We start from the raw sequence: 27,228 nt of genomic DNA, 5'->3' as shown, positions 1-27,228 counted from the left end.
GCGTGTGAAAAGAATCAAAGTACAGGACTGACTTCTGTCAAAACCCCACTATTCTGCTTCATAAAGTAACTAAGAAAAAAAAAATAATTTAGTGAGCTTTGGGTACTTGAGCTATAAACATGCTAATTAAATAACATTTTTTCTCAGCAGATGATATTTTATGCAAGACTGATAACTCATTCTTCCCTAAGTAGTGAAGGGTGAAACTGATGGGTAAGTCATATTCTTGCTCTCTTGAGGTATGACTAAACAGGAGCAATTGGATTTCCAATTAATTAAGCCCTTACATTACTCGCTGGTCACAGCTACTGTTCTATATCAATGGCATTTGAGGGTTGAGTATTACGTACCTCAAACTGAATAAGGACAGTTCCACTTTCCAGCCCTTTCCTCAGCTGCTCCATAGACTCCTCCAGTGTATCACCACCATATTCAGAACAGATAGGAAGAGATTCTGGGATATTGTGGGAATCAATTTCATCTTCTGATTTAGGTTCCACAAACTGTTTAACTACTGAAAGATGTATTGAAAATTAAAATCGGTTACATAAAGGATTAATGTATTTGCAATACACATTAAGATTTACCAGCCTGCCACAACAACGAAGTTTGTGAGGACAAGACTTTAGGAAAGCAAATAGCAACACATTTAACTGCATTTCTTTACGTACTATGTTAGTGTAGAAACTACTAAGAGTAAAATGCCCTCATGACCTTTCAGAAAATGAAACTCCACAAGGTGCCTATCTATGAAGGCAAAGAACTTGACTTCCAATCACAGTTATTTGTGGCAACTGTGTCTTACAGAATGAACTGTTGAATAGGGTGATGAGTCACAACATCCACCCACCAGGGTAAAAACCAAATGAGTTTTGCCTAAAAAAGTTTAGGGCATAATTAATGGAATACCTCTATCCAAAGCTTATATAAGTTTGGAACCCCAACAGCAAAACAAACACAAACATACTTACATTGTACTCCCTTGCCATTAGAGAAGCAACTGAATTCTTTTGCAATTTCTTATGCTAGCACTGAAGGAACTAACTTAATAAACTACAAAAAGATTATTACTCAGTCTTCTATGACATTCCTTGCTAACATGTTGAAGAACATGAAAAACTAATTCATTAGCCTACACAGCATCTCTCTCTATGCAAGCTACTGGGCCACCAAACGTGTCCAGCTGTGGTTATTCTCTGCAATGATCAGAACAGCTCATACCTGCCAAACTGCAAAAAATGAAGAGCTGCTCAAACCCATGCCTACACAAATGACTGGCATGGGGTCACGTGTTATCTTTAGCTAAGAGCAGACTCCTCTTACCTGCAAGAAGGATGGGGACTAGATAAGTTAAGAGAAGACTAAGTATTGCGTAGAGCCAGTAGAAAGTTCTACAATACTAGGAGCAGGACTTTCCAGGGAAAGCAAGACCAAGAACCTTGTCTTTCCAGAAATGCAAGAAATTTTAAATTAAGTAAATGCTACAGAAGTACACATAATTTAGGAAATTTCATTCCCTCCTGTTTCCCAGTGATGCATAATCCCATCAGATTTTTAAATCTTAATGTAATCAGAAACTCTGTGCAAAGCCTTTCCATAATCATGCGTGTTAAGGTCTCACCACAGCTGTCTTAAGGAAAGTAAATAGTACACTAGAAGTTTCACATCATCTGAAAGCTCATGGGATCTGCATGTGTTTAAACACAGAGCAAGCAAAACCAAGTTGGCCGAGTTCCCCATATTTTAAATATACAGGCTTAAGACCCTGCGTATTTCAGAGAGTGTCTCCTGTTTGTTGGCAGCAGTTTAGCGAGTAGCCAGCACAGGTCAAGCTCAGTATCATCACATAATGTCTATTGTAAGAATGAAAAGAACAAAATGGGGATTTGTGAAATTATGCTATATTTACCAAAAAAACCCCCACAACCCAAACTTTTGCAAGAAACTTTGTTCTGATGGATTTTTAGACTTAAAAAGTAAGAAGAAATTCTAACTTGATAGATTCTTCGTTGCAATGGTAAGAACCTATGTAGTTAAAACTATTTGTACTAGTAATTCAAACACAGGGAGATCTACTTTTTAGCACAGATCTATTCCCAGTACACTGAGAACACATCTATGTAAACAGAAGAGGATATACCACCAAGCGTAAGAGTAATAGTCTCAAAAACATTGAAAAGGAATAAAAATTTGCCTGGTTACCTTTCCGCCTGACCAAAAGTGCAAGCTCTCTTGTGTGAGATTCTCTGCTGGCTTTTATGAACATAACCACCTGGTCATGTGTGTGCTCGGAGATATCTCTGCCATTAATCAATACTATCTGATCCCCTTCATTCAGTTTTGGAATGCATTTATCAGCCTGTTTCAAGACCAAAAATACACATTAATGTCATTGCACCAGTCATTTAAGCAGTAACACATCAGGATATTAAGTTCATCACATAAGCAAAGTCTTCAGAGTTCTCCTGACAAGTTTTCATCTTCTGTATCAGAAGTTCTATCAAAAGACAGTCTAAAGCTGTCTTTCTTGTTTCAAAGCTTCTCAATGAAGATGAGAAACAGTTCAAACAACATAGTGGTAACTATAAAAAGAGTTCATATTTATCAAACAGCCATCATCAGATTGCTCTTAAAGTTCTAAATTCCAGACTCCAAGCCTCAAAACCAACTGGTTATAGCTATTTGTAAATGAATTTCTGGAAAAGGTGTTTTGCGCACATAAAATGCTTCTGTTTTTATGTCATGAATACTGAGAAGTCCAAACATGATTTTTATGAACATAATTGACAATTCACCACACATGCATTTGTTAAAGTTTAAAGAAATCCATACACATTTTCACATTTTTGTTTCTTATTAGATTCTTGTTTGGTGGATATCAAATGATATCTACAAATAAAGAACATTCTTCCTCACTTCATACACTGGAAGTTTTAACCAGAAGATGCAGGTGAGTACCCTGGCACTTGTGACAAGTTCTTTTGCTACCTGTGCTGCAGAGAACAGAGGTCACAGAACACTACACCAAGGTTTTCCCCATCTGAAATGAAAACTTAACATTATCATAGAATCATAGAATGGTTTGCGTTGGAAGGGACCTTAAAGATCATCTAGTTCCAACCCCCTGCCACATCTCTGGGCAACCTGTTCCAGTGCCTCACCACCCTCTCCAGGAAGAACTTCTTCCTGACATCCAATCTAAACCTCCTCACTTTCAATTTAAACCCGTTATCCCTTGTCCTGTCACTACAGGCCCTTGTAAAAAGTCCTCCCACAGCTTCCTTGTAGGCCCCTTCAGGTACTGGAAGGTGCTATAAGGTCTCCCCGGAGCCTTCTCTTCTCCAGCCTGAACAAGCCCAACTCTCTCAGCCTGTCCCCATAGCAGAGGGGCTCCAGCCCTCTGAGCATCTTCACAGCCTCCTCTGGACTCACTCCAACCAGTCTATATCCTTCTGTTGTTGAGGGCCCCAAGCTGGACACAGTATCCCAAGTGAGGTCTCAAGAGAGCAAAGGGGGAGAATCCCCTCCCTCGACCTGCTGGCCACACTTCTCTGAATACAGCCCAGGATACGGTTGGCTTTCTGGGCTGCCAGCGCACACTGCCGGCTCATGTCCAGCTTTTTGTCCATCAGTACCCCAAGTCCCAGGGCTGCTCTTGATCCATTCTCCACCCAGCCTGAATTATGTCTTGTTTAACTGCTGAACTCTAGGGTTTGTTTGGCTTTTTTTCTGCCACACTTCTTAGTGTGAAGGGACTAGAGCATCTCTGGTATGAGGAAAGGCTAAGAGCTGGGAGTGTTTAGCCTAGAGAAGAGAAGGCTCACGGGGGATCTATATATAAACACTTGAAGGGAAGGTGCAGAGAAGACAGCCAGATTGTCTTCAGTGGCACCCAGTGACAGGACAAGTGGCAATGGGCATAAACTGAAACACAGGGGGCTCCATCTGATCATCAGGAAACACTTTTTTTTACTGTGAGTGTGATTGAGCAGTGGAGCAAGTTAGCCAGCCACATTGTGAAGTCTCCCACTTTGACATATTCAGAAGCCATCCGGACATGGGCAACTAGATCTAGGTGACCCTTAAGGGGGATTGCACAAGATAACCTCCAGGTCCCTTCCAACCTTCTGTGATACAAACGTGCAGGATTCTACAACCTTTGAGTGTCGAGTAGTGTAGCAATTTTATTTTCACGGCTATCCTAATTTTTGCCTAGGAAGAACCCAGTTACACAGGAATGATATACTTACATATACACTCAATTTCATTTGTCATATGAATGAGACAAAGGCCTTTACTGTTATTTGCTAGTCATAGTTGTTCCCTGTATTTCCTTACTGACAGCAAAGGCTCCCTGTGTTATCCATCCAATGTTATCAGCCCTATCAAAAAGCGTCAACTCCCCAAATGTGAACAAGACGTTTGAATTAGCCCCGATCCTGGTTATGACTTGCAGTGATGGCTCCTAAAGTAAGTTTATCAGCGATGTACTGTATTGCCAAGTAAAAAACAGGAAGAGATGGAAAGGAGAAGTGACAATGATAGAACCATCAAGAAGAAAAATGCAGAATAAAAAAAAAGGGCAAGGTTATGAAAGAGAAGATGAATTGGGAGCCACTTGTGTCAGAGAATAAAGTAAAAGGAAAATAAGACAGGTATGAATGCCACAAAACAGATAAATAAGAAAAAGAAGAGATGGAAAAGAAAGATATATACAAGAGGAAAAATAATCCCAAGCAGAAAAGCTGCTAAAAATTTTGAAAAAAGTAAGTTTCCCCCAACTTTTTCCAAAGAAATAAAGAAAGAAAATAATGAATAGATAAGATTGACAACGATTAACAAAAAAAAGACAAATGTAAACAGAATAAGTATGCAAAGTAGGAACAGGCATAGTGTTCTTCAACACTGATTTAACGAGGTATTCACAGCTCCCTTGCCATATTTTGTACGATTTACAAAGGCAAGACTGAATAATGCAACTATGAAAGATTGATTAGTTTAATCACTCTGAAATATTATTGTTTGAGATACAAATTAGTCTCCAGTGATCTGAAGACCATATCAGGTCTTCTTGACTTTTCCTCTAGGACAGGCAAGAAGTCAACAAGAACACAGGGGGAATAGTTTGTGATCTCCTAGATTTGCTGTAATTTAGATTTCTTGGTTGATTGCTGGCTATTATTCTTTATTACAGATGAAGATTAATATTTTTGCTCAAAGAAACTTTGTTAATCGTGTGACATGTTAATGCCTCAGGTCTCTTACTTGAATCATCTGACTATATAAAATATAACTTGAAGAAGAATTAATTCCTTCCATGTAAGCATAATTTGTAGATTTTTCAGATACTGAGCTTTTCCAGACAATTAATTATGTCAAAGGCTTTCTGTCCTATTGACACACCCAATGTTTCACTTTATGCTAATCATCTTATTATGGCTCCAAGAAGCATGCATACTATTTTTCAATGATGAGCTCTATTAAATAAAACTATGACTTCTTTAGCACCTTAGGACATTAACACTGAAAAAAATCAGTATAGAACTTTTGATTAAAAAAAGAGATACCAGATGCAATAAATGGTTGTTGTTTAGATTTAATGCCCTCCCCCAACAATTTTGGCTACTCTACCCTCCAGTCTTCCCGGCATACTAGGTTGCTACTGTATTAGAACTTGACATGGAAGGGAAAACAGTGCCTTATTTTGGTGAGTAGATTTGCTTTCCCTCCTATACAAATAATAGAGATCTTTTTGTAGGAAAGTGTGAAAAAGTGACCTACAAACCTGAGAAATAATCTTAGGAAAATGTATGATAATTTTCCCTGCCATGGGCAGGGACACCTTCCACTAGCGTTCCTCAAAGCCCCATCCAAACTGGCCTTGAACACTTCCAGTGAGGGGCCATCCACAGCTTCAAGTTATCCTATTACCGTAACTTCATATTACCAAACAGCATCCCCGAGGACAATTTACAGGGGAATGAGTGAATCTAGAGCAAGTTGAAACAGTAAATACACTGAAGGAAAGGCATCACTGTGCTAAAATAACATAAACATGGATTCCATAGTCCACTTAACCTGAGCATTCACGCATCAGCTTCATTCCATTAAACAGTCAAGAACAAGTGAAATTTAGTTTATGGTAAGCCATATAAAAGATATTTTTAGAACACAGCAATATTAACAAGTATAACTTTTTTCCTCTTGCTGTAACATGATGGGATTTCCCTAACACTGCTGTTGAACGTATAGTATTGGATAACTGCTTCCAATTTATTCCCTGAGCCTTGGTAACTTGCTCACTTGGTGGCTTACGAGGCTAGAGAACTTGCTGGTCATTTGTGCCTCTGCCACTAACTGGAGACACTTAAGTGAAGCTTCTAAGTTAGAAGTCCAGTCCTTTTCCAATTCAAGAGAAAAAAAAACCCAGATGGATACTTTGAGAAAACAATACGAATCTGCCACAGGAAATCACTGCCTCTGGAGCAGCATCTTCTGTTCTCTGATTGTGGAATGAGTGTATTTGCCCAACAGTATCACAGATCATCCTTAAGTAGTTTGCTAGGTTGACTGTGAACTGTTTTAAGGACTCTTTATTTTCACTTTGTGGATTTAAATGATAATGGTAATTTCCTACTACTCATTCAAAGAATCATTGCAGTTCATAAAAGGAGTGCTATGCGCTGCGTAAGTCAAGCCACAAATCATAAATGTGACAAAAAACTTCTCAAACAAGCTGCTTTAGCTTGATTTATGTCATGATGTGTAGATATCATTCTTGTGACCGATTATCAGATTTCAAAAGAATCTACAAGATACAGGGGCAGTGGATTTTTAGGATTAAGCCAGCAATATTTCTTATCAAGTTTGTACTGAAATTATGAAAGGCTGCAAGAATTGGGCTTGTTCAGCCTGGAGAAGAGGAGGCTCCGAGGAGACCTCATTGCAGCTTTCCAGTATCTGAAGGGGGCCTACAAGGGTGCTGGGAGAGGACTTTTTACAAGAGCCTGTAGTGATAGGACAAGGGGTAATGGGTACAAATTGAAAACAGGGAGGTTTAGATTAGGTATCAGGAAGAAATTCTTCACAGAGAGGGTGGTGAGGCACTGGAACAGGTTGCCCAGAGAAGCTGTGGATGCCCCATCCCTGGAAGTGTTCAAGGCCAGGCTGGATGAGGCTTTGAGCAACCTGGTCTAGTGGACGGTGTCCCTGCCCATGGCAGGGGGGTTGGAACTAGATGATCTTTAAGGTCCCTTCCAACCCTAACCATTCTATGATTCTATGAGCGTTGAGAAATACATTTTGGAAGAAGGTGAGTGAAAAAAAAATGTGGTAAGATAGAATATGTCATTGCAAATTTATATACTAATACTATAATTTAATTTATATACTAATACTATCTTATTCCTGAAAAACTATTTCACTAAGCATGAAGAACCTGACTTTCACTAACTTAATTTGGTAGCCCATAATTCTTTTTTTGGAAGCCCCTGCTCACAGTGCTTCTAATCATGCAGACCTCTACTACATCTCCTTTAAACAAGCTCTTCTTTCTAGGCTACAGTGGCCTAGATTACTCACTTCTTTAATGAACACTAGTCCATATCTTCAGTCATTGCTCCTGCCCTTTAAACCACATTTTCCAGTTCAAAACACACTTTTTGAGATGACAGGGGGAAACAAACCTGCTTTTTACTGCTATCTTGTTTGCCTAACATTTTCAGATCTTTTCAACTGTGGTTTAAGAAACCACTGGTCAAATCAATTTCAGTTTCAATTTCCTGATTATGGGTTTCCAAATTCCTACATGTACATGAGGGGTGGAATGCGTAATAAAGGGAGGTATTAAACAAGTCTTAGGAATTTACTTACAGGTGATCCTGGAGTTATTCTTGATACCACTAATGGCATTTTTTGATCCACACCACCCTAGAGGAATGTCAAGTAAATAACAACCATAAATAGATCATTATTATAAGCATAATTAGCTCTTTAAACAAGTAATCACTTATTTCTTTTTATATAAGTTAGGTTAGTAAGGTTGAATTTTCATCAGCAAAGGAGTGGAGGAGGGTGTGGTGTCTTTAAATCTACCGATTTCCAGTAAAGTAGACCAAGTGTCCTTACTTAGTCAAACACTAATAGGCAATAATCAGATCAAATGCAGCATTTATTCTAACCCTACCCTTCAAACAAGCCTAATCCAACACTTGAAATTTCAAGGTAAACAGTGTTCTTAGATGTCGTGATGAACCTGCAAGGGATCAGGCAGGACTGAAGTTCCAGACAACTGTTCTCCCTTATTCTTTTTACATGACCTTCTGTCACTGCCCCAGCAATAAGTGCCCAAGGTGAAAAGATCAAACTCTGTCCCGATTTTGATATTATGCCTAATTTACACTTCTCTATCTGCTTAAATTGAATTACAGTGGGGGAATGTAAAAAATGTGCAGAAGTCAATTACCAATAGTAATTTCCATTTTCTTAATAAATTAATTTTCATGTTTCCAATAGTTTTTTTTAATGGATATACTCAATTAGAGAGTACAAATTATTTAACTTGTTTTATAATACAGAGGTCCAATTTTCCAGAAGTTGATGCCCTAAATTAGGCTTCCAAGTTCATATTTAAGCAGCCAAATAGGCAGTCTGCTTAGGAAATGTGCCATGCCCACAGTATATGAAACTAAAAACCACAGAATTATTAGAGGCTTATTTCTGTAAGTGTTGCTTTAGCACTGAAGGATTAGGCTGCCACTTCTAAGCACTCTGGGTCCACAAGAAATTCCTGTAGAATATACTGCTTTCTCCAAAGCACTGCATTAAAAATGAAAAATAATAATGAACTGATAGCAGAGTATCTCTATATAGCATTTAAAATTAACTAAAACATTGCTGTTTTACCTTTAGATTAAATCCAAACTTCCCGTCTTCATCTGGTATGATATGCACCAAAAGTAAGTCTCCCTCAATTAGGTCATTCTGCAATACATAAAAAAACAAACCAAAATTTTTCTAATATTTAAAATAACAGCAGCAAATGAGAAAAGAGCGCATCCCAACTCAGATGTGAAAAAATCCACATTTAAAATAGGAAGAAGGTAAGGTTACAAAATATACTCATGACTGTAACCTTTTAAATTATAAAATAGCAACATACACAACAGCAAATATGTTCTCCACTTGCTCTGTCCTAACAGTCTTACTATCATCTTAGCTTTCTCCAATGATAGCTCCTATTACAATTTCCACTGTGTTGTCTTTACTAAAGGTGACTTAAACGGAAAAAAATTGTTAGGTGCCACACATTTGAATCAATTGTGCAATCAATACTAGCTTTGACTTCAACAAAAGGCACCTGAACTTACCTTATCACAGTAGTACTGACTGGAATCTTCTGTTGAGCTACTTTTTGTAACGTTGTCATATGTTTCTAAGAACTGTTTATCGACTCCTTCCAATGGGTAACGGCCAGAAACGTTAGCAACTCCATATGGAGACTGAGCCAAGGCTTTAGGTGAGGTACGGGTCAGAGAACTCCGCGTTGGACTGTTTCCCAATACATTCCTTCATTTAAAAAGGATAAATAAACATTACAAAGGTATCATTATCCAGATTTTTACATTAAATAAAACATGCAAATGTACTGCCCAGTTAAAAGAGCAAGCCAACTTTATACTTCAGATTTAACATCACTTCTTGAGATGCAGAGTAGGGTCAACAGGATTGGATTATGATCTAAGCCTGTCATTTCTTCGGTGGACATCCAGAAGAATGGACAAAACTAGAGCAGCAAAAACACTATCAGCAAAGTATTTGGATGTACAGGACATCACAGTAGCATGAAGAAAGTTGAACTCCAGGGGAAAGGGACTTCAGTTGACAATCTTACCCATTAAAACCTTTTGCCAAGATTCCACTCCCATTTATGCAAAACATTTGATTTTAATCTCTCCGCCTTATGAGCGCCATTTCAACCTTATCCCTCTGGAAAGGCACTTTGCAGAAAAGCCAAGGTAAATTGTCAGAGAAACAGGAAATGAAGTGACAACAAAAGGTTTCATGACATATATATTCTGTTGTTGAGGCAGCTATAACCACGAAGAAGGACCCAGTATTAAATGGGGACCTGAGCTAGTGAGCCAAGAACCTTAAAGTTCAAGAATAATGAAAACAGGTAAGTAAATGAACACCAAAAATCTTAGAATTGCCCAAATTGCCTGGTCGTACTCCAGAACCATTCAAACATTCATTTAACTGCACGCTCTCTTCTGAAGAGGACGAAATGCAGACCCCCTGCCTAATACAACTAAACCCCTTCTTTAACTGGATCAAACTCACAGGTATCATACATGCGAACTGCTCCGTCTTCACCAATGCCGCACAGCACTTGGTGAAAACCTCTGTCCTGGGGTAAGCTCAGATATAGCTCAGACAGTTTCATATCACTAAAACACAACACTGCATATGGCTGAAACTGAGCGGTAGCTACTAGTATTACCCCGCTGCAGACAGGCCTTCCACTTCGGTGATAGATCATCATGCTCAGTGGCAGTACATCTTGCAAGAATACTCTGCACCGCTACTGACAACCCAGCACTGCAATGGAACACGTTTGATCCTTGGAAGTAGACAGGCTGTTAGTTTAATGCAGTTTACCCCTAAAAGCAACATTAAATTCTCACAGGGTTAAAGTAGCAGAAGTATATGCAAATAAACCCCGGCACTGAAATTTGTAAACTCAAACATTCATCTCTGCTCTGGTACTAGTCTAACTATCCATGTCAGCTTTTCTGCACCATTTCCAGCAACCACTGCCAGCTGTCGGTGAGGAGTGATACCACACTGCAGGCGAATATAGCTTAGGCTTTTAACATACAGGACTCTCACTGCAGCAAACTTCAATAATGCAAGCACTTATTTCTTGGCTTCTGGAAACCCGACTGCAACTACTGTAAACGTTCTGAAAGGTGTCATCAAGCAACCTTATTCTTGCCATAACATTTCTGATCTTCAATTATACTATGTGTACTTGGCCATGGGAATAAAGTGTTTTGTACAACATTCGCAGAATTTTCAGTTATTGCAGAAAATATTTTCTCTGCGGTCAGGAGATATTATTCACTTGGCACTCTCAAAAACTTGAAAATACTCTGAAATAGTGAACTATGACACTTAAAAACAAAATTTTGACAGTATGATTGCTTTATCTGATAGCTACCAGGACTCTTCATGATTCCTGTGAGGTAGAGGTAAGTAAGTAGGAACAGTGTTCATGCAAATACATGCTAACAAGTTTTTCAGAACATAGTGATTTAAGAAAAACACACAACATTTCACTTACAAGTTGAGATTACAGATCATAATGATTTTTCAGTGTAGAAAAAAAACCCCAAACAATACCAGAAAAATATGACAAATAATTTCAGTTAATGACTTCTGTTACTATCATAAAGAGTTACCCAATAAAACTGCCAGTGGATTTTTGCATCATTAAACATTTACAACAGCTTTTAACCAACTATTGTGTTAACAGTGATTTTGGGTGTATTAGGACTTAAGACGTTCCACATCCTGATCCAAAACCTTTTTTTTTTAAACCACAAATCTTAAGTCTTCATTGGTTTATATATTTATTTGTGTCATCTAACCATACAAGACCACTACTTTGAAAAATCACTTCAAATTATGTATTATATAATATATCTTAAAGCTAGACATCCTACAGTAGAAAGTTCAAAGAAAACTCACTTTGGTGATTCTTGTTCAGATGACCTGTGAAAAACAAACAAACCAAAAATCAACAATAAATGAACATAAGTTAAATATTGAGGAAAACAAGAACTAAACCCTCTCTCTCAAAAAAAAAAAGAAAAAAGCCTGCATAACAGCCAAAAGGTATGCTCACGCTATATTAAAGAATACTGAATCCTATGCTGAATGTCTGAATCAGACAATTACAGAATTTATGAAAAACTCAACAAAAATCCCAAGGCAGCTCTAACCTCTCACTTCCACTTTTGGCAGAAGCCCAGCTGCAGATAACACACATCTGGTACCGCAGCGTAAACTACGTAGGAGTTTACAGAGGCAATTATTTAGTAAGACACACTACATCATTTAAGAAAGTTTTAGATGTGCATCGCAATGGCTACAGATGTCACTGACTGCATTTTGTAAAAAGCCAAACGTGGCAAACACTTTATGTACAGGTAACAACAAATGAGCACAGGCTGCTTCAGAACCATGAATTTTCATACACATTCTCATAATCCAAGAGCAGAACAGATGTTGACAGAGATCTTTAAGGCAAAGCATAAATAACCAAAGCAGAAGTGGTTACACGGATGAGGACAATCTAGCACAGAAGAGAAATAAAAACTTACAGCACAGAGCACTTTCCAAAGCATCCAATTACCTTCACCAGAAATCACCTGAAACAGCGAGCTAAACTACATCGCATCAATTAGAACAATAGCTGTGATGCTAAGATAAATTTGAAAGTACAAGTTACCAAAAAGGTGCCTGCAAAGCAAAGTAAGTTCAAGGCAGATGGGACAGCTTTACAAATTCAGTTGTGACCAAAAAAACTGGAGTGCTCTAAGTCCATGCTGGAAAATACAGAACGTGAAGCAGTCTAGTTTTAACGCAGAGTTGTTGAATTGTCAAGTTATAGGAGAAAATTCACTGTATACAGTTAGATTTTCAATTACTGTTCTCTAAAACAACCTCAAAACTAAGAATTGTTTGAAACTATGTGTCATCAAAACTACATTAAAAACAGCAGCACTAACACTATTTTAAAAGTTTTCTTGTATGTATTCTATAATATGAAGAAATTCTTCCTTGAGAGGCAAAGGTGGTGAAACTTGATTCCCTAAGAGTTTGTGAAGGTTTCGGTTGTGTGTTCCTTTAATATTTTTTTTTTTTTTTTACACAGCACTAAACTTCTTTTTTTACTGCAGTCATATCCCCCTTCTGACTCCACTGACAGCCACCTACACTATCCCACAAATACCTCTGGTTCTCCTTGCTTGCAATCCCCATAGCATTTTTACTCCTTAAGTGCCAGCAGCGAACACCAGATCCTCAGGGATCGTGCATGCACTTGCTGCTTGATCAGCCCACATCTAAATGGAACAGACAACCACTGAACTTGTACTGTAATTGCTCAGTGAGAGGATAAGATCAATTTAAGGTTTTTTTTTCTGCCTAGTCACTGACATTCACTAAACTTTGCATCTTTGAAAACTTGACTCCCACATTAGATTTGACTGCAATCGTCCAGACATTCTGAAGAGGGAACAGAGGCAATGACATAAGCCTTATTTCCTTAGGAAGTCATGCTAAAAATAAAGAAACACTGAATTTATTTTTGTTTAAGCTAATTGATTTCCTTGTGAGGCAAAGAACAATGAAACTGTACATCTTTTCCACATTTCACCACAATAGAACTACAGCTGTATTACCAAATTCTATCTGGAATTCATATTGCCATAAGTTAACCCCTTCCAAAAGCCTTCACCGAGAAAATTTACACTCTGTGAAAATGTGATGCAAACAGACACAATGTCCCTATTTTTAATATATCATCTCTCCTATTACCCCACCCCCTCAACAGGGTGAGGTCATTTGAGACAGCAAACAGCAACCTGGGCTTCCATTCCTATTCTGTTCATAAAAACATACAGCAAATTTTTCATCATCTCACCAATACATTTGGAGATTTACATGTGGGATATAAATTCTTGGTAATACTTGCTGCAGGTTTCTCTGTTGAATTATTGCACTTCAGTTACTTTAGTTCAAACATAACAGCTCTGAAAGAGTTACTAAATCATTCTGTAACCTTTTAAAATGGAAAAAAAGAAACCAAAAATTTGACCTAGAAAGCAACGAAATTCAGTGCTTAAAAGAATTCATCAGGGACAATGCAGCTGTGTCATCCTAAAGTTCTTAGTAGCTCAGTGTGCTATAGCTTCAGAATTTTGATCTCCACAACTTAAACAGTATTTCTAACATTTAATTACTCGCTGACATGTTAACAAGAATAACTAGATGATGTTTTTTGGTTACACAGTATTCCACATTATGCTAACAGATCTTCCTCATTTCAGAACACAGGACAAGGACTGTATTTTAAGTCAATAAAAGAGAACACTCACCAAACCAGCCATTCAGCTTTTTCATCAAGAAAGAGTGGCCTTCCTTGCAAGGAGATTAAGCTTTCCATTGGTGCAGCTAACAAGCAAACTCTTTAAAACTGCAGGTAATTTCTCATCCTTACTCCACAGTACCTCTAGAATGATGCCATTTCTATCTTTCACTCACTATAGATTGCTCTGTCAGTGATAATCTTTATAAAAAAACTCTTTGCCAAGAAAAAGAAAAATATCTAACTCTCCTCTTCGGTCAGGAGGACAAAAAGAAAAGGTCTTAAGGAAAGACCCCTCCTCCCCATTTCAGTGTGCCCTACCAGGGAATTCTGCTATTCTGAGAACTGAGGATGATAAACTACAGCAGAGTAAAACCCCAAGAGAAAAGGGACAACTGAAACAATAGAACTGTAGCAAAACTCCCCTTTTACAAACAACTGAAGGAAACATCTGTAGGTTTATGCCCTTGTGGTGTTCTTGAATTTCTTAAGCTTCTTTTATTCTAACACCTGCAAGGCTGAGGAGACTGAGTGTGCCAGCACTTCCATTATCACCTCTTTTCTGAGAACTCACCATATAACTGGGACTATTATTCATAAACCAAATCAGTAGAAGATATTTACAGGAGCACTTTTTTGCTACCTTTTAGAGAAATTTATCTACAGAATGACTTGCACAGCTCATCTCCAGCATTTCTACGAACAAAACAACTAAGAAGGCCACGTAGATTCTTTGTACTGCATACTTCAGAGTACCATTACAGACAAAAACTCGCAGATTTCATGGTGTACATGAGGGTTTTTTTCAGTGATTTTCTACAAATTCCAACAATCCACATTTGTAAGCTGCTGCCATCACCCATAAAGGGAATCGTTCCATTACTCTGCACTGCCTCTCTAGACCATCTTCCACTTTACCAACTTTCCATAAAAATTTCATGTATTCTTACACTCTGCAACTGCTTGGCTTGGTCCAAGATTTGTCTTATCACAGATTTGCATTTCCACTTTCAGACTTCCTTTTTGGATGCAAAATGATAATTTTTTTTGAACTGGCAAGGAAAGCGTAGTACATGTTAATAAGGATACGTATTTAAAAAGAAAGGTTTGCATGGAAGCGAAATATACACATATACTATTTTCATGTATATTTGAATGGAAGAACACAGTAAAACTCAAAGTCCATTAGTAGTAATCTTAAAACTCTAATTTGAAAGTAACTGAAATGTTCTGAGATCCATTGCCTAGTATTAGGACACCTTCCTTGAGAAAGACTGAAGTACATTAACAACGACAACAGACTTATAAATGCAGCAGATTTTGTAAGAACAAGGAATGGAACATGTCTGTATACGATGAAAAATTAAGGATAAATAACAATTTTTTAATGGTTTGCAATTTTCTACCAAGAAAAGAGTGGCTAGGACTCAGCTGAATACTTTGGAAGGGTATTTTCATCAACTGTAGTGCTTTGAAAATTTTTTTAATAAAAGGAATAGTATTTAGTTGAAATAATGATGTGTTCCCATAGTACATTCACCAAATCTCACTATGCTGCTACAGCTTATTGTCTATCAAAATGGTAAGCTGAAAGAATTGAACAAATGCAGACTACGTTCAGGAAATCTATTTTCAGCACAGAACCTTCACCAGATGATGCATCACACTTACACCAGGAGCGTATATGCACTTCCAGAAATTCATAGCATAGTGCAAGTGAATTTCCTTTCTGTATACTAGTTCATCATTTCATTTCCTTCCTCTTCAACTCTGGCACTGTGTACATTATGCCATCCATATGACCAGCAAAAGAGAGTTTTAGAATATAATTTTAAGAGGTTTATAGCTTTGCATGTATGTTTAAGAGAAAAGCTTATGGAGGAATATACTGCATTTATAACAAGTAGAACTGTAGACTCCAAGTAGTTTTGGTTGGAAGGGATCTTGATAGATCACCTAAACTCTTGTTCAAAGAGCCAGCATCGAAGTCAGATGTTCTTCAGGTCCTTGTCATGTTGCATTGGGAGGTTCTTCAAGGATGGAAACACCTGCACCTTTCTGTCCATGTGTACAAAGCCTTAATTAATCCCCGTGTGATTTCCAACACACACATACAATCTTTTGAGCATTTCTCTTGCTGTAACTTGTGCCCATCGCCTTAAATTTTTGCTGTGCACCTCCAAGAAGAGTCGGCTCCATATTCTTGTTAACCCAGTTTTTGCAGAGCAAGGCAACTATGCGACGAACCCCTCCCCAGCCTTCTGATTCTTCTTATACATCATATGCTCATACCTATGAGTAACTAGTAGCCAGATTTCTCTCACCAATTAATACATGATGTTAAATATAAGATCTGTAATGCCTCATGTGTCAGTAAGTTTTTCCTACTGACTGATACTAATACCTGATCACTTAGAAACATGTTTTACAATAACTGTCTTTCTGAGATACAGGTTAAAAAGAAAATTTCACAGCTAATCTCTTCTGTGAGGCCACTGAGTCTACTCTTAAACTACCAGAACACTTGGTCCTACACAGTCTGCTGTTCTAAACCAGACAGACAACTCTCGTTTCTTTAATTACAGAGTGAACAAGAGAAATTGAATACAGTTCAAGGAGCAAGACCCTCCAACACAACTTCATCATGTTACTTTTCCAAGAAAACAACCCAGTAATTTTTTTCCCTCAAAATAGTGCCTTAAATACATAGATAAATTTATATTTTTTTGCTAACATGTACTCTTCCCACTCAGAAATGTGTTCCAAAACATGAAAAAGGGCAAGCAACAGCTATATTAACACTATGAACTATTGCACCTGTAGTATAAAAACATTTTTTAAAAGCACAAGCCATTAAACTTAAATATACAAGGTCAAAAATAAGCTCTGCTCTTCATATAAAGGAGAAATTGGTCCTGCATACATAACATGAATAAGATTATCCTGAACCACAAAGAAACCTGTTTGTTTCAGTAACCTTATGCTTCTAACACTTTGTCTGAAAGAAACACCAGCTTACTTAAAGGAGACAACAGTCAATTAAGGTGCAAGTGGGGGTGTTGGTAACAACACATGGGCTTTCCACAAAGCTGGATTAAAACCTTATATCCATCAACAGGATGAGTGCAGAGTCCCTTTTCACAGGGACTGGCTGAAAAACCATGCAGCTTCCCACAGCTGGTTTCTTGGAGGTTAAGAGCACTAAACAACAGTGGTTTTCAGTTTTCATTTCTTGACATTCATTCATTATTCACTTTCAATTCTCATTTCACTGAGAAGTGTGAATATCTGTATCACACCTCAGCCACCAGAAGCTGCTTGAGAAAAAGGAAAGGAACATACAGGGAAAATGAAAGTTCAAAGCTCTTTAAAATACTACTCAGTTTCATGTCTACATTTTCATGGCAAACCTTGGACCTTGATATTTTAAGTTCAAGTGCTTAAAATACATATTACTGAAACATTTAAATCTACAGATTTTTAATTTTGACAAATACTTGAACACAAGAAAAAAAATTCCTTTTAGTCATTTCAGTGTTCACTTATTTACTCAAAAGGTAAAAGGTAAGCTAGATTCTTTCAATTCTTTTTCTGTTCTTGTAACAGCTCATCAGGGAAGGTTTCTACCATGAACTACTGGGTGTGATAAGCATTGTTACATTCCCTATATATTAGCTATATTTTAAGTTTATTTCTTAAAAAAACAAGCATTAATACCGAGAACCAGAACTTGCACTGGGGATGGACACTGCAGTCTTTCAAGCCAAAAAGTGCCATCTGAAACAAGATCAAGCATGTCAGAGTACATGATTCCAAAATATAATCAACCTATTGCCCCAGTTAAAGCCAAATTAGATTTGAAGGTTACTGCTTAAATTGAAAACATTTTGGAATTTCCCAACCTGGTCCTGAAACAGTTATCACATACTTTAATATGACTACTTCATGTTTACTGTTGACTTCTGCCCTCAATCAACACGATAGCCATACAGATTGCATTCGCGTCACAGAAAGGCCTATCAGTAACCATGATTTGTTCCTCTACACCCCTGAGGCTTTCCAAATTTGGCAACTCTAGTGGTACCTTTATCGAGAAAAACTGCAAGGGTGGTAATCTTCAGGTACCACACCAGCCTAAAAAACAGGGAAAATTGTGATCAAAAAGAATTTCCTGCACAAGTCCATCTGCCTACCTTTAAAAATAACCAATTGTGGTTTAAACCTGTTGCACTGAAAGGGAAACATTTTTCTCAAAGGCAAGCTTTTCTAGGAGCTCTATCCAGACTACCTATCAGGATAGGAAATTGTCAGGGTGGGTTGATGCCAGGTAGCCTGTTGGTATGACACAACTTTGGAAAAAACCCACCAAATTAAACCAGCTTTTCAGCAGAGATAACTTTAGAAATAATAAAGCCTCATAATATAGTTTAATTTACTTTCTATCTTAAAGAAATGCCATAAGACTTCGTATTCATAACTCTTCCCTAATGCGGACCTCAGTGTTTAAGGACATCTGAAGATATGTAACCTCACAGAACAGAAAGATTTTCTACTTTGCTTAAAATGAGAAATGTAGTGAGTAGCAGCAGTGCTTCAGTGAAGAAAATGCACATCTCTCAAGAAAAACATCTTCAGGGAAGCTGAAGACAAGACGAGGTAAAGCCAATTTTAACTGAAAACCACTTACCAAATAAGTGCACTTACTAATTAGTATGCTTTATCTCAGTATTATTCTTGAAATCATTTTAAAAACAAAATCACAGTAGTAGCATGTGCATATGTATGCAGACATGGCATAAACACAGCGACAGAGTGAGTAGGCCGTACAGTCCGAAGATAAACTAGATTACCTGTTCCGAACTGGTGAGGCACAGCCATGACAAAAAGTGTGGTACAACACTGAAAGCAACCTATGAGACTTCGGAAGGCTCAGTGTCGACTCCATGCCCGTGTGAGCGTTCACGCTGCAGTAGCAGTCGGAGGAGTCTGAGAGCAGCAAGGCAACAAGGGGGAGAAAGGACTGACAGGGGAAGCTTCCTTCCTAAAGGCTGGGGAGCCCTGGGCTAAACAGAAGTCCTGTTGAAGTCGTCTTCAGCTCTGTGATGACAGGTTTTGTATGCAGCTGTGATTTGAGACGGTTGGCTTAGATAAGCAAACCTACTCATGCCCTGTGAATAAAGTTCTATCTAATATATGTTAATTTGGGATTAGAGCAATTTTTTGTCTACAACACATATGTAATAGACAGCTCCAATCTTTTCTGCAGACACTAATCTGAGAGAGAAAAATTGCTTCTTTTCACTATGTCTGAGCCTCAAATTGTACTTGAATGTGAAAGTACCTTAGATAATCTGGGTAGCAGAAGCAGTCTAGCTACACCAACACGAGACTCGAACTCACTCTGGTTTTCTGTAGGTCGCCTATGCACGTGGTATGCTCTATTTTCCAATTTTTTTTTTTTTCCAATTCACAGCCTGTAGAATATACCTCATAAATTTCAGTTAGAAGGTAGAATGCTCACAAGAAGTACATATTTAAAACAATCACTGTGGTCTTCAGAGAAACAATATAATACATGACAAAATATTATTGGCCCTCATCTCCAGCATACTTATTTAAAGGTATTTAACAGGAAGCATAGTTGGAGGTGTTGACATGTTGATACCACACAACACAGTTAAAGAAATTAAAGAAAAAAATGCTAATAACTGATGTGTTTTATGCCCTCTAAATTAAGAGCTGTTCTGTATAATTTGTCTTCTAAATTGTGTACTGTTTCATAGAAAGAAAACAGAACTTGACTGATTCCCTTAAGTGAGTAAACACAGCAAGGAAGGAAATCAATTATTAAGAAAATAATTATACTTGTTATTGTAGTTAAAGAAATTAAAGAAAAAAATGCTAATAACTGATGTGTTTTATGCCCTCTAAATTAAGAGCTGTTCTGTATAATTTGTCTTCTAAATTGTGTACTGTTTCATAGAAAGAAAACAGAACTTGACTGATTCCCTTAAGTGAGTAAACACAGCAAGGAAGGAAATCAATTATTAAGAAAATAATTATACTTGTTATTGTCAGGAGGTATGTAGGGAAATAAGTGCAGCACTGCTCTGCCAGCAGTGGTGGCTTCTACAGTTCAGAGCCACCAAGGTTCCAAATGTGCCTTGGTAGGATTAGGTACACCATAAATCTTGCTCTACAAATTTGACCTATATATTTGTCTCAAAAAGCACTATATGACAACAGTTTGAAGACAGACCTATCTTGGGCCACTTGCTGTTCTGATAAAAAAGGACTTGAGACACTACTCAGGAGCTGAAGTGAAGCAGATGAAAACTATCTCTCCACCCCTGCAATGCTGATGGCAGCCTGAAAAATAGAGAAGAGCCGTATCTCATGCTAACTGCAGCTTGCAGAGTCTTGAGGCTCAGACACAGTAAATAAAATTGATGTAAGCATATTTAGTTTACAAACATCAAGCATCCGCATAATTAAGATTTGAGGTCCCAGACATAACAATTCAGCTATTAAAAATCAGCCTCTTAGAGCTGTCTGCTAGTAACTCTCAAAAACTTTTTATTCTTTTTTTCCATATCAAAACTATTAGTTACTTACAATTAGCATTCACAAACAGCTTTTTTGATAGTCTCAGGTGGCAGGATAAGCATTAAAAAAATTAGCCTCTAAAGACAACATATGTTAGCAGGATTATGCAAAGCTACTCCTGGCTCTCCTCCAATGAAAAAGAAAACCAGATTTACATTTTCAATATTTTTCCATAACACGTTTCAGTTATGTCAATTCAAATCTAGCCAGCATGGCAAAAAATGGGTTTATCAGTACACTGCAAGGTGATTTATAGTTAATATCTAAATATTCCTGAAGTGCGGCAAAAGTCCAGGACAAGTGTTTGTCCATATTAAATGTTGAAGGTAAACACAGGAAAACTTTTTCTTTTGTAAACCAGATTTAGCTGATAGGGCAAGATTCTCCAAATGCTTTGTTGAAAGAGGGAAAGAAAATTTAACTACACATGTATATTTAATTTTACTTCACATCTTTTAACAAGGGGAGTGAGGCAAGTAGTGACTACTCTAAGAACATAAAAGAAAAAGCGGTATGTTGACTAACAAACTGTTGAAAAACATCAGTGTAGAGAAGAAACATTTTTTGGATTTGTATGGTTACTGTATATTTTACTTCAACTGTTAAAAAGGAAAGTATTAAGCATTTTACTTCACAAAAGTAACAATCAATACAACAAAGGATCATTCATTCCATGCGTTATGTTCTCCTTCCAAAGCACATACTCCAAATCTAAATGCATCAGATTTATGCAAGCATTTTTTCAGTTTTCTGCAGAGTATTAAGTATTATAATTATATCCAAGAACCAAGAATGCATTGGGGATAAGACACAGAAAATTTGGTTTATATGAGGTAATAACGGCAAGCTTCTCCACAGTAAGTGATATTACTCAGACACAGCATTTAATGCTCAGAAAATAAATGAATGTGCTATTTTCGAATTTAGAACATCCTATTTTCACTGAGAAATAGCATAAAAGCAGGCTTTCCCACTCCATTCTCAGTAGGTATACAAAAGGTGAAACAGGAATGAATGGAAAAAAACTAGAGGGGAAGAAAAAGAAGAGAAAAGGGAAAACAAAAGAGAAAAGCCACAACGTGCTATCTGGCAGGATACAATAAGCCAGTCACAGAACACAGCATGGTAACTTGGTTTTTGTCTGCAGCTTCTACCCTCATCATCTCTTATGGTCTGCCTCTCATTTTTACTCAGAAAGTACTTCTATAAGTGTATAATCTGTAAATGTTAGAATACAGTAAAGAGATGGTTTCCTATCTATACCTATTCACAACACCTAGAGGCATCACTTTTATATATTATCATGGCTACTACTGACACTACTAGTACTCTTCCAGTCAGAAAAATAATTCAAACGATCACAGTGACAAATGACAAATATGTATACATGTTGATTTTCCCTACTTTCATAGGAACCTCTGGGCTGTAATGTAGTAACAGAACAGCACATGAACAATAATAAGAAACAACAAATTAACATTTGAAGAAAACACTTTAAACAGAGTTTAAAGCTACAGTTAGTAGCTGCTCACTATCACAGAGGCCGGCAAGTCCTATCAGCTTCCATTAATACATTGCTTCTCAAAGTACATCCAGGGGTGTAGGGATCACTAGAACTTTTGTGGCATTACCTTCCATCTTCCTTTTGTGGCATTACCAAGGAACCTGCATCTTAATACACAGTATTTTCCCTAGCTGAAACTTTTACAGTAGCTGTTTTCATTTTGAGACTGAACAATTAATGACTTCGCACGTTAGTTCTGAAGTTAACATTGTGTTAATCTGAAGTTACTCTAAGAAACATTTCTGTAAGATAAGAGTGAAGCCCCCCACAAAATGTAATATATGAGCAAACAAATAATCAGTGCACAAAGATATGTGCTTTATGCCCTGGAAGCAAACCTAACAGTGGTTAGAGACTGCTGCAGGGGAGAACAAAGTTGGTCCTCAAGGAATACAGCCAAAATGCCTCAAGGCAAAAAGCAGAGACTGCCTTTAGATTAGGAATCTGCAAGCCCTCTGAGGACGAAAAAGATGGATGACCACTAGTGCTATTATGTTCTTGTGTTTACTCAAATGCAGCAACTTTCAACTGATGATGCTGAGCTCATGGTGTGGAACATAAGCGAACTCTTAAGAGTCCAATAAGTCCCTGCCCTAAAAAAAAAGGATGAGTTTAAGAGGTAGGAAAGGGTTGCTGAAGCTACTTGGAAAAAGGATACTACATATAGGAACAGGAATGACTTAATAGCTTCTCTAATTTTACTGAGAATTCAACTACTGAGGATTTTTTAGGGATGAAGGGCTGGTTTGTTTTTAACTTGTCATTTTCTATCATGGAATTTGCAGTCCAGCAATTTGTCAAAATAAAGCTTATGCAAACATAAAACTGTTGGAACGCATTTTAATATTGTAACTGATGATGATTGGTTTATACTAAAACTGTAGTTTTTGGTTGGTGTTTTTTAGAAAAAAATCAAAATAGGCAATGAAGAAGTTTAAAAAAAAATCAAAATAAGCAACGAATTGCTTGCAGAAGTCCTTACCTCCTTTGTGGACTACGGTTCTGAGAGAACTCTGAATCACTGTCCTTTGATGTTGGAGAGCCCTTATATGTATAAAAAACATCCTCTGTTTCAGTGATATAACTAATCTCATTTGTAAGGTTATCTACAGATGAGTGTCGTGGTTTCCGAATTTCATGACGTAGTCTAGGACTCCGCCTTAAAAATAAGGAACACAAACACAAGTTGGAAGATCAGAATATTTCATAAAGTTTATCAAAGTGAAGTTTCTATCCTATTGCAATGTATGTCCTGAAATCTTCACAACAGGGCTATTGGTCTCACTTTAAATAATCAACTTTTAAACATTTTTTATGGTATACTAAGGTAATCACACATGGCGAGCTTCAGTGCACTGAACTGATTTCGTATTATCCCTCTCTAAAATGCTGCCTGCATTGCTAAAGTTCTTACCATAGGACAATTCAGGCTGGAAAGGACCTATGGAGGTGATCTAGTCCAACCTCCAGCTCAAAACAGCATCAGTTGAGGTCAGAGCAGGCTGCTTAAGGCTTTTTCCAGTCAGATCTCAAAAAAACTTGAAAGATGTAGACTGCACAGCTTCTCTAAGCAATCACTGCTCAACTGTCCTTGTGATAAAGCAGTTTTTAATTATCATAGAATGGTTTGGGTTGGAAGGGACCTTAAAGACCATCTAGTTCCAACCCCCCTGCCATGGGCAGGGACACCTTCCACTAGGTCAGGGTGCTCAAAGCCTGATCCAGCCTGGCCTTGAACACTTCCAGGGATGGGGCATCCACAGCTTCTCTGGGCACCCTGTTCCAGTGCTTTACCACCCTCTCTGTGTCCAGACAGAGCCTCTCTTGTTTCAATATATACTGAACTGAAGAACCTACCCCATCCTCTAGCTGTCTTTCTCCTAAGTATTGCCAGGCTGTTATTAGGCATCTGGGAAATCCTTTATTTCCTGCAAGTGCAGTTGCCTCAGCCTCTCCTCACAGGGTAAGTGCTCCAGCCTCCTGACTACCTTGGTGGCTGGTGGCCTTTGCTGACTTTGCTCTCACTGTTGCCAGTGTCCTTCTTGTATTAGTGGACACAAAAGCAACTGCAACATTCTGGTAAGATCCAATGAATGCTGAGCAAGAGGGGGATAATCACTTCCCTTGATCTACCATCTATGCTTCTGTTAATACTGCCACGTTGTTGTTGGATGCCTTTGCTGACAGGGCAACCCAGATAGCTCATGTACAGCTTTCTGCCTACAAAGATTACCAGGTTCTTTTCCAGAGAGCGGCACGGCAGATGACTCTTGCACTGGGTTCTTCCTTCCCAGGCCTTTGCATTTCTCTTCACTCAGACAGTTCCTATTGGCCCATTTCTCCAGACTATTAAGGGCCATTTGGAAAGCAGCCCTGCCTCAAACTCATTGACTCATCCCCCCCCAGTTTAGTGTTGTCTGCAAACTTTATGAGGAAGCATTTCATTGCCTCCTCTAGGTCATGAAGATGTTAAGCTAGACAGGTCCCAAGATAGTCCCCTGCAGTACTCCACTTGTTATTGGCCACCAGGTAGAGTATGACCCATTAACAATTCCCCTCTGAGTCAAGTCATCTAACCATTTTTTTTAAAACCATCTTGTTGTCCACCCTTTTCAAACATTGTATTTTGTATATATACAAGAATATTTGTATTATATATGGGTATATAGGAGTATAATATTTTGGCAGAAAGTATCATTAGCCTTGCTAAAGTTGAGGTAAATGACACCCACTCTTCTCATGATAATATATATTCTCAGAATAACAGTGTTTCAATATATATGTTCACACTACATAATAATTCTGCTGAAGTACATACAATTAGAAAAGGTAGGAGGCTGGGAGGTATAGGAAAGGCTGAAACCTGATTTACCAATTAGGGGTAACAGGAGGTGATCGAGATGGAAGGCTTTTGGTCTCTAGATGCTCAACAGATAAAGATCGTCTCATAGATGGGTTCCAAACCATCCCACCTATAACTTTCCTGCAGTACTGACTGTTTACTGACCTGAAAAGAGACAAGAAACTGTATGTTAATTATTTTGCATAGAAAACTTAAATGAAATACGTTTATCAAAGTCAGTTTTATAATTCATGTGTTTTGAAGCGTCCTCTATGCTTGGCACTCCTCACTTCTGCATTTGCATTCTCACAGAGCCATTTGGTGACCATCACTCAAGGAAATAAAACTGTTAATCCCTGCTAGAATGCCAACCATAAGCCTGAGTAAAAATAATTTTTTCTGGGAGCTATTTTTAACCCAATTGTGAAGAAGATAGAGGGGAAAACAGGAAATTCAGTACATCCTATTGGCACTGAACCGAGTGCCTGACAAAACATAGGTCAAATACAGGCAAAAGATTCTAGATGTTCCCTGTTAAAACTCATACAGAGGTAATAATCCACTAATGACTTCACTGAGCATGGGACGACTTTAACCATCTACCTGCTGATTCAGCAAGTAAGACCTACACCAGACCATTCTCTATTTCCAGAAGGAAGCCACATTTCAGTGACGTGTTCCTTACAGGAATAAACCACTAGAAAAAAGATCTGACATGAAAACAGGATCTTCAAGTCTGGGCTGCTTCTTGTGACAAGAACCTGACAATATAAGGTTTGCATCAGAATCAGAAACTCAGCTGGGAAAGCAACACTAATATCTTACTAGTGGAATTATACAGCAGATGGAATTTTTTAGAGTAGATCGAACTTGAGATAAACTAACTTTTATGCATGTTTTTACACAGCATTCGAGAACAAAGACATAAGATGCTGTTCTTCAAGTTTACAGGCCTAAGATTTCTCATGGAAAAGAAGCAATTTGTAAGCTACAGAGAAACCAGTTTTGGCTCACTAAGTCCTGAGCTGGAGATAATGGGTGGCTGGGATAGCAGAGGATGTGGGGACTTTGCTATAGAGCTGAAGTGTCTCAATTTTACACAACATTAAAAAACCAAACCAATCAAACTTTTTACGCTGTGGATATTTATCATACTAATACAAAATCTTAAGTTGGCTTTGCATTGTACTGCTTTTTGTTCATACAAGCAAAACAGAAAAAGCAACCCAAAAATTTTTTAATATTCTGAAGTATTTTACATATTTTGTTCATTATTCTACAGCAAATTAATTCCTTCATCTTCTAAATGTGTACTCTTAAAGCTTCTCACAGTTTAAAAAAAGAGGGAAAACAATATGAAGCATCTACATGTCAGAATCAGTTATCCACGTATGTTTTTAAGCTTAGTAAACACACAGTCCGTGAACTCAGAAGCTTTTGCCTTTATTATCTATTTTGTTTCTGTTAGTCTTAAACCAGAGCTTTTTCAAAGAAGCCTTACATGGGCGGAGAGGGAGAGTGGAGAAAGAGGATGTATTAGAAAAACTAATCTTGAACAATTCTGCATATTTTGCATTAATCAGTTTTCCTTTTTCACTAGTGCCTGTTGATGAATTTTCCAGTGCAGGTGACTTCCGAGATGCACCATAACTCACGTGACGAAAAAGCCTGATCCCTAACCCCAAATTCCTAACCCTGACCACAGAAGCACTCTAACATTATATTCTCTAGTTATTTCAGTTCACGCACATAACAAAAAACATCCTGAACTCCAATTAGCTGCTCTTCAGATGTCACATATAAGGATATTTCTCAGCAAACCTACTGAGAGGCTGTTAATGCCTTTCTAAAATGGGCTGTAATATACTGAGGTCACAATTCTTTACTTCCATTTATTACCAAGGTTATCCTTTGTGAAAAAATTAGTATATTTTTAGTGTTTCAGCAAGGAATGAGAGTGCACCTAGGACAGCATGCAGTCCAGAAACGCTGAACAAACTTACCTCTCAGAATCTGGGAGACATGATTCAGCCCACCCTTAGAATAAGGCTTACTGGCAAT

The 27,228-nt window shown here is 37.8% G+C and overlaps 1 protein-coding gene across 2 annotated transcripts in view; it reads right to left on the bottom strand.

Moving 5' to 3' along the window:
• The window catches only part of PTPN3 (protein tyrosine phosphatase, non-receptor type 3), a 63,655-nt gene that overhangs the window by 19,520 nt on the left and 16,907 nt on the right, over positions 1–27,228 (bottom strand). Inside the window, exons 5-11 of one of the 2 annotated variants that reach the window (XM_010153556.1) lie at positions 25,198–25,332; positions 23,308–23,484; positions 9,350–9,567; positions 8,905–8,963; positions 7,873–7,929; positions 2,203–2,359; positions 351–514 (exon numbers count right to left, since the gene is read on the bottom strand). In XM_010153556.1, coding sequence (XP_010151858.1) covers positions 351–514; positions 2,203–2,359; positions 7,873–7,929; positions 8,905–8,963; positions 9,350–9,567; positions 23,308–23,484; positions 25,198–25,332 — 967 coding nt within the window. The remainder of the gene's footprint in view (positions 1–350; positions 515–2,202; positions 2,360–7,872; positions 7,930–8,904; positions 8,964–9,349; positions 9,568–23,307; positions 23,485–25,197; positions 25,333–27,228) is intronic. The other variant, XM_010153557.1, reaches the window with a different exon arrangement.

The sequence above is a fragment of the Eurypyga helias genome, unplaced genomic scaffold (genome assembly GCF_000690775.1).
Source record: "Eurypyga helias isolate BGI_N326 unplaced genomic scaffold, ASM69077v1 scaffold15006, whole genome shotgun sequence".
In the NCBI taxonomy this organism is placed as follows: domain Eukaryota; kingdom Metazoa; phylum Chordata; class Aves; order Eurypygiformes; family Eurypygidae; genus Eurypyga; species Eurypyga helias.
The sequence above is the reverse complement of the archived record's forward strand: the minus strand, read 5'-3'. Positions and strand labels throughout refer to the sequence as shown.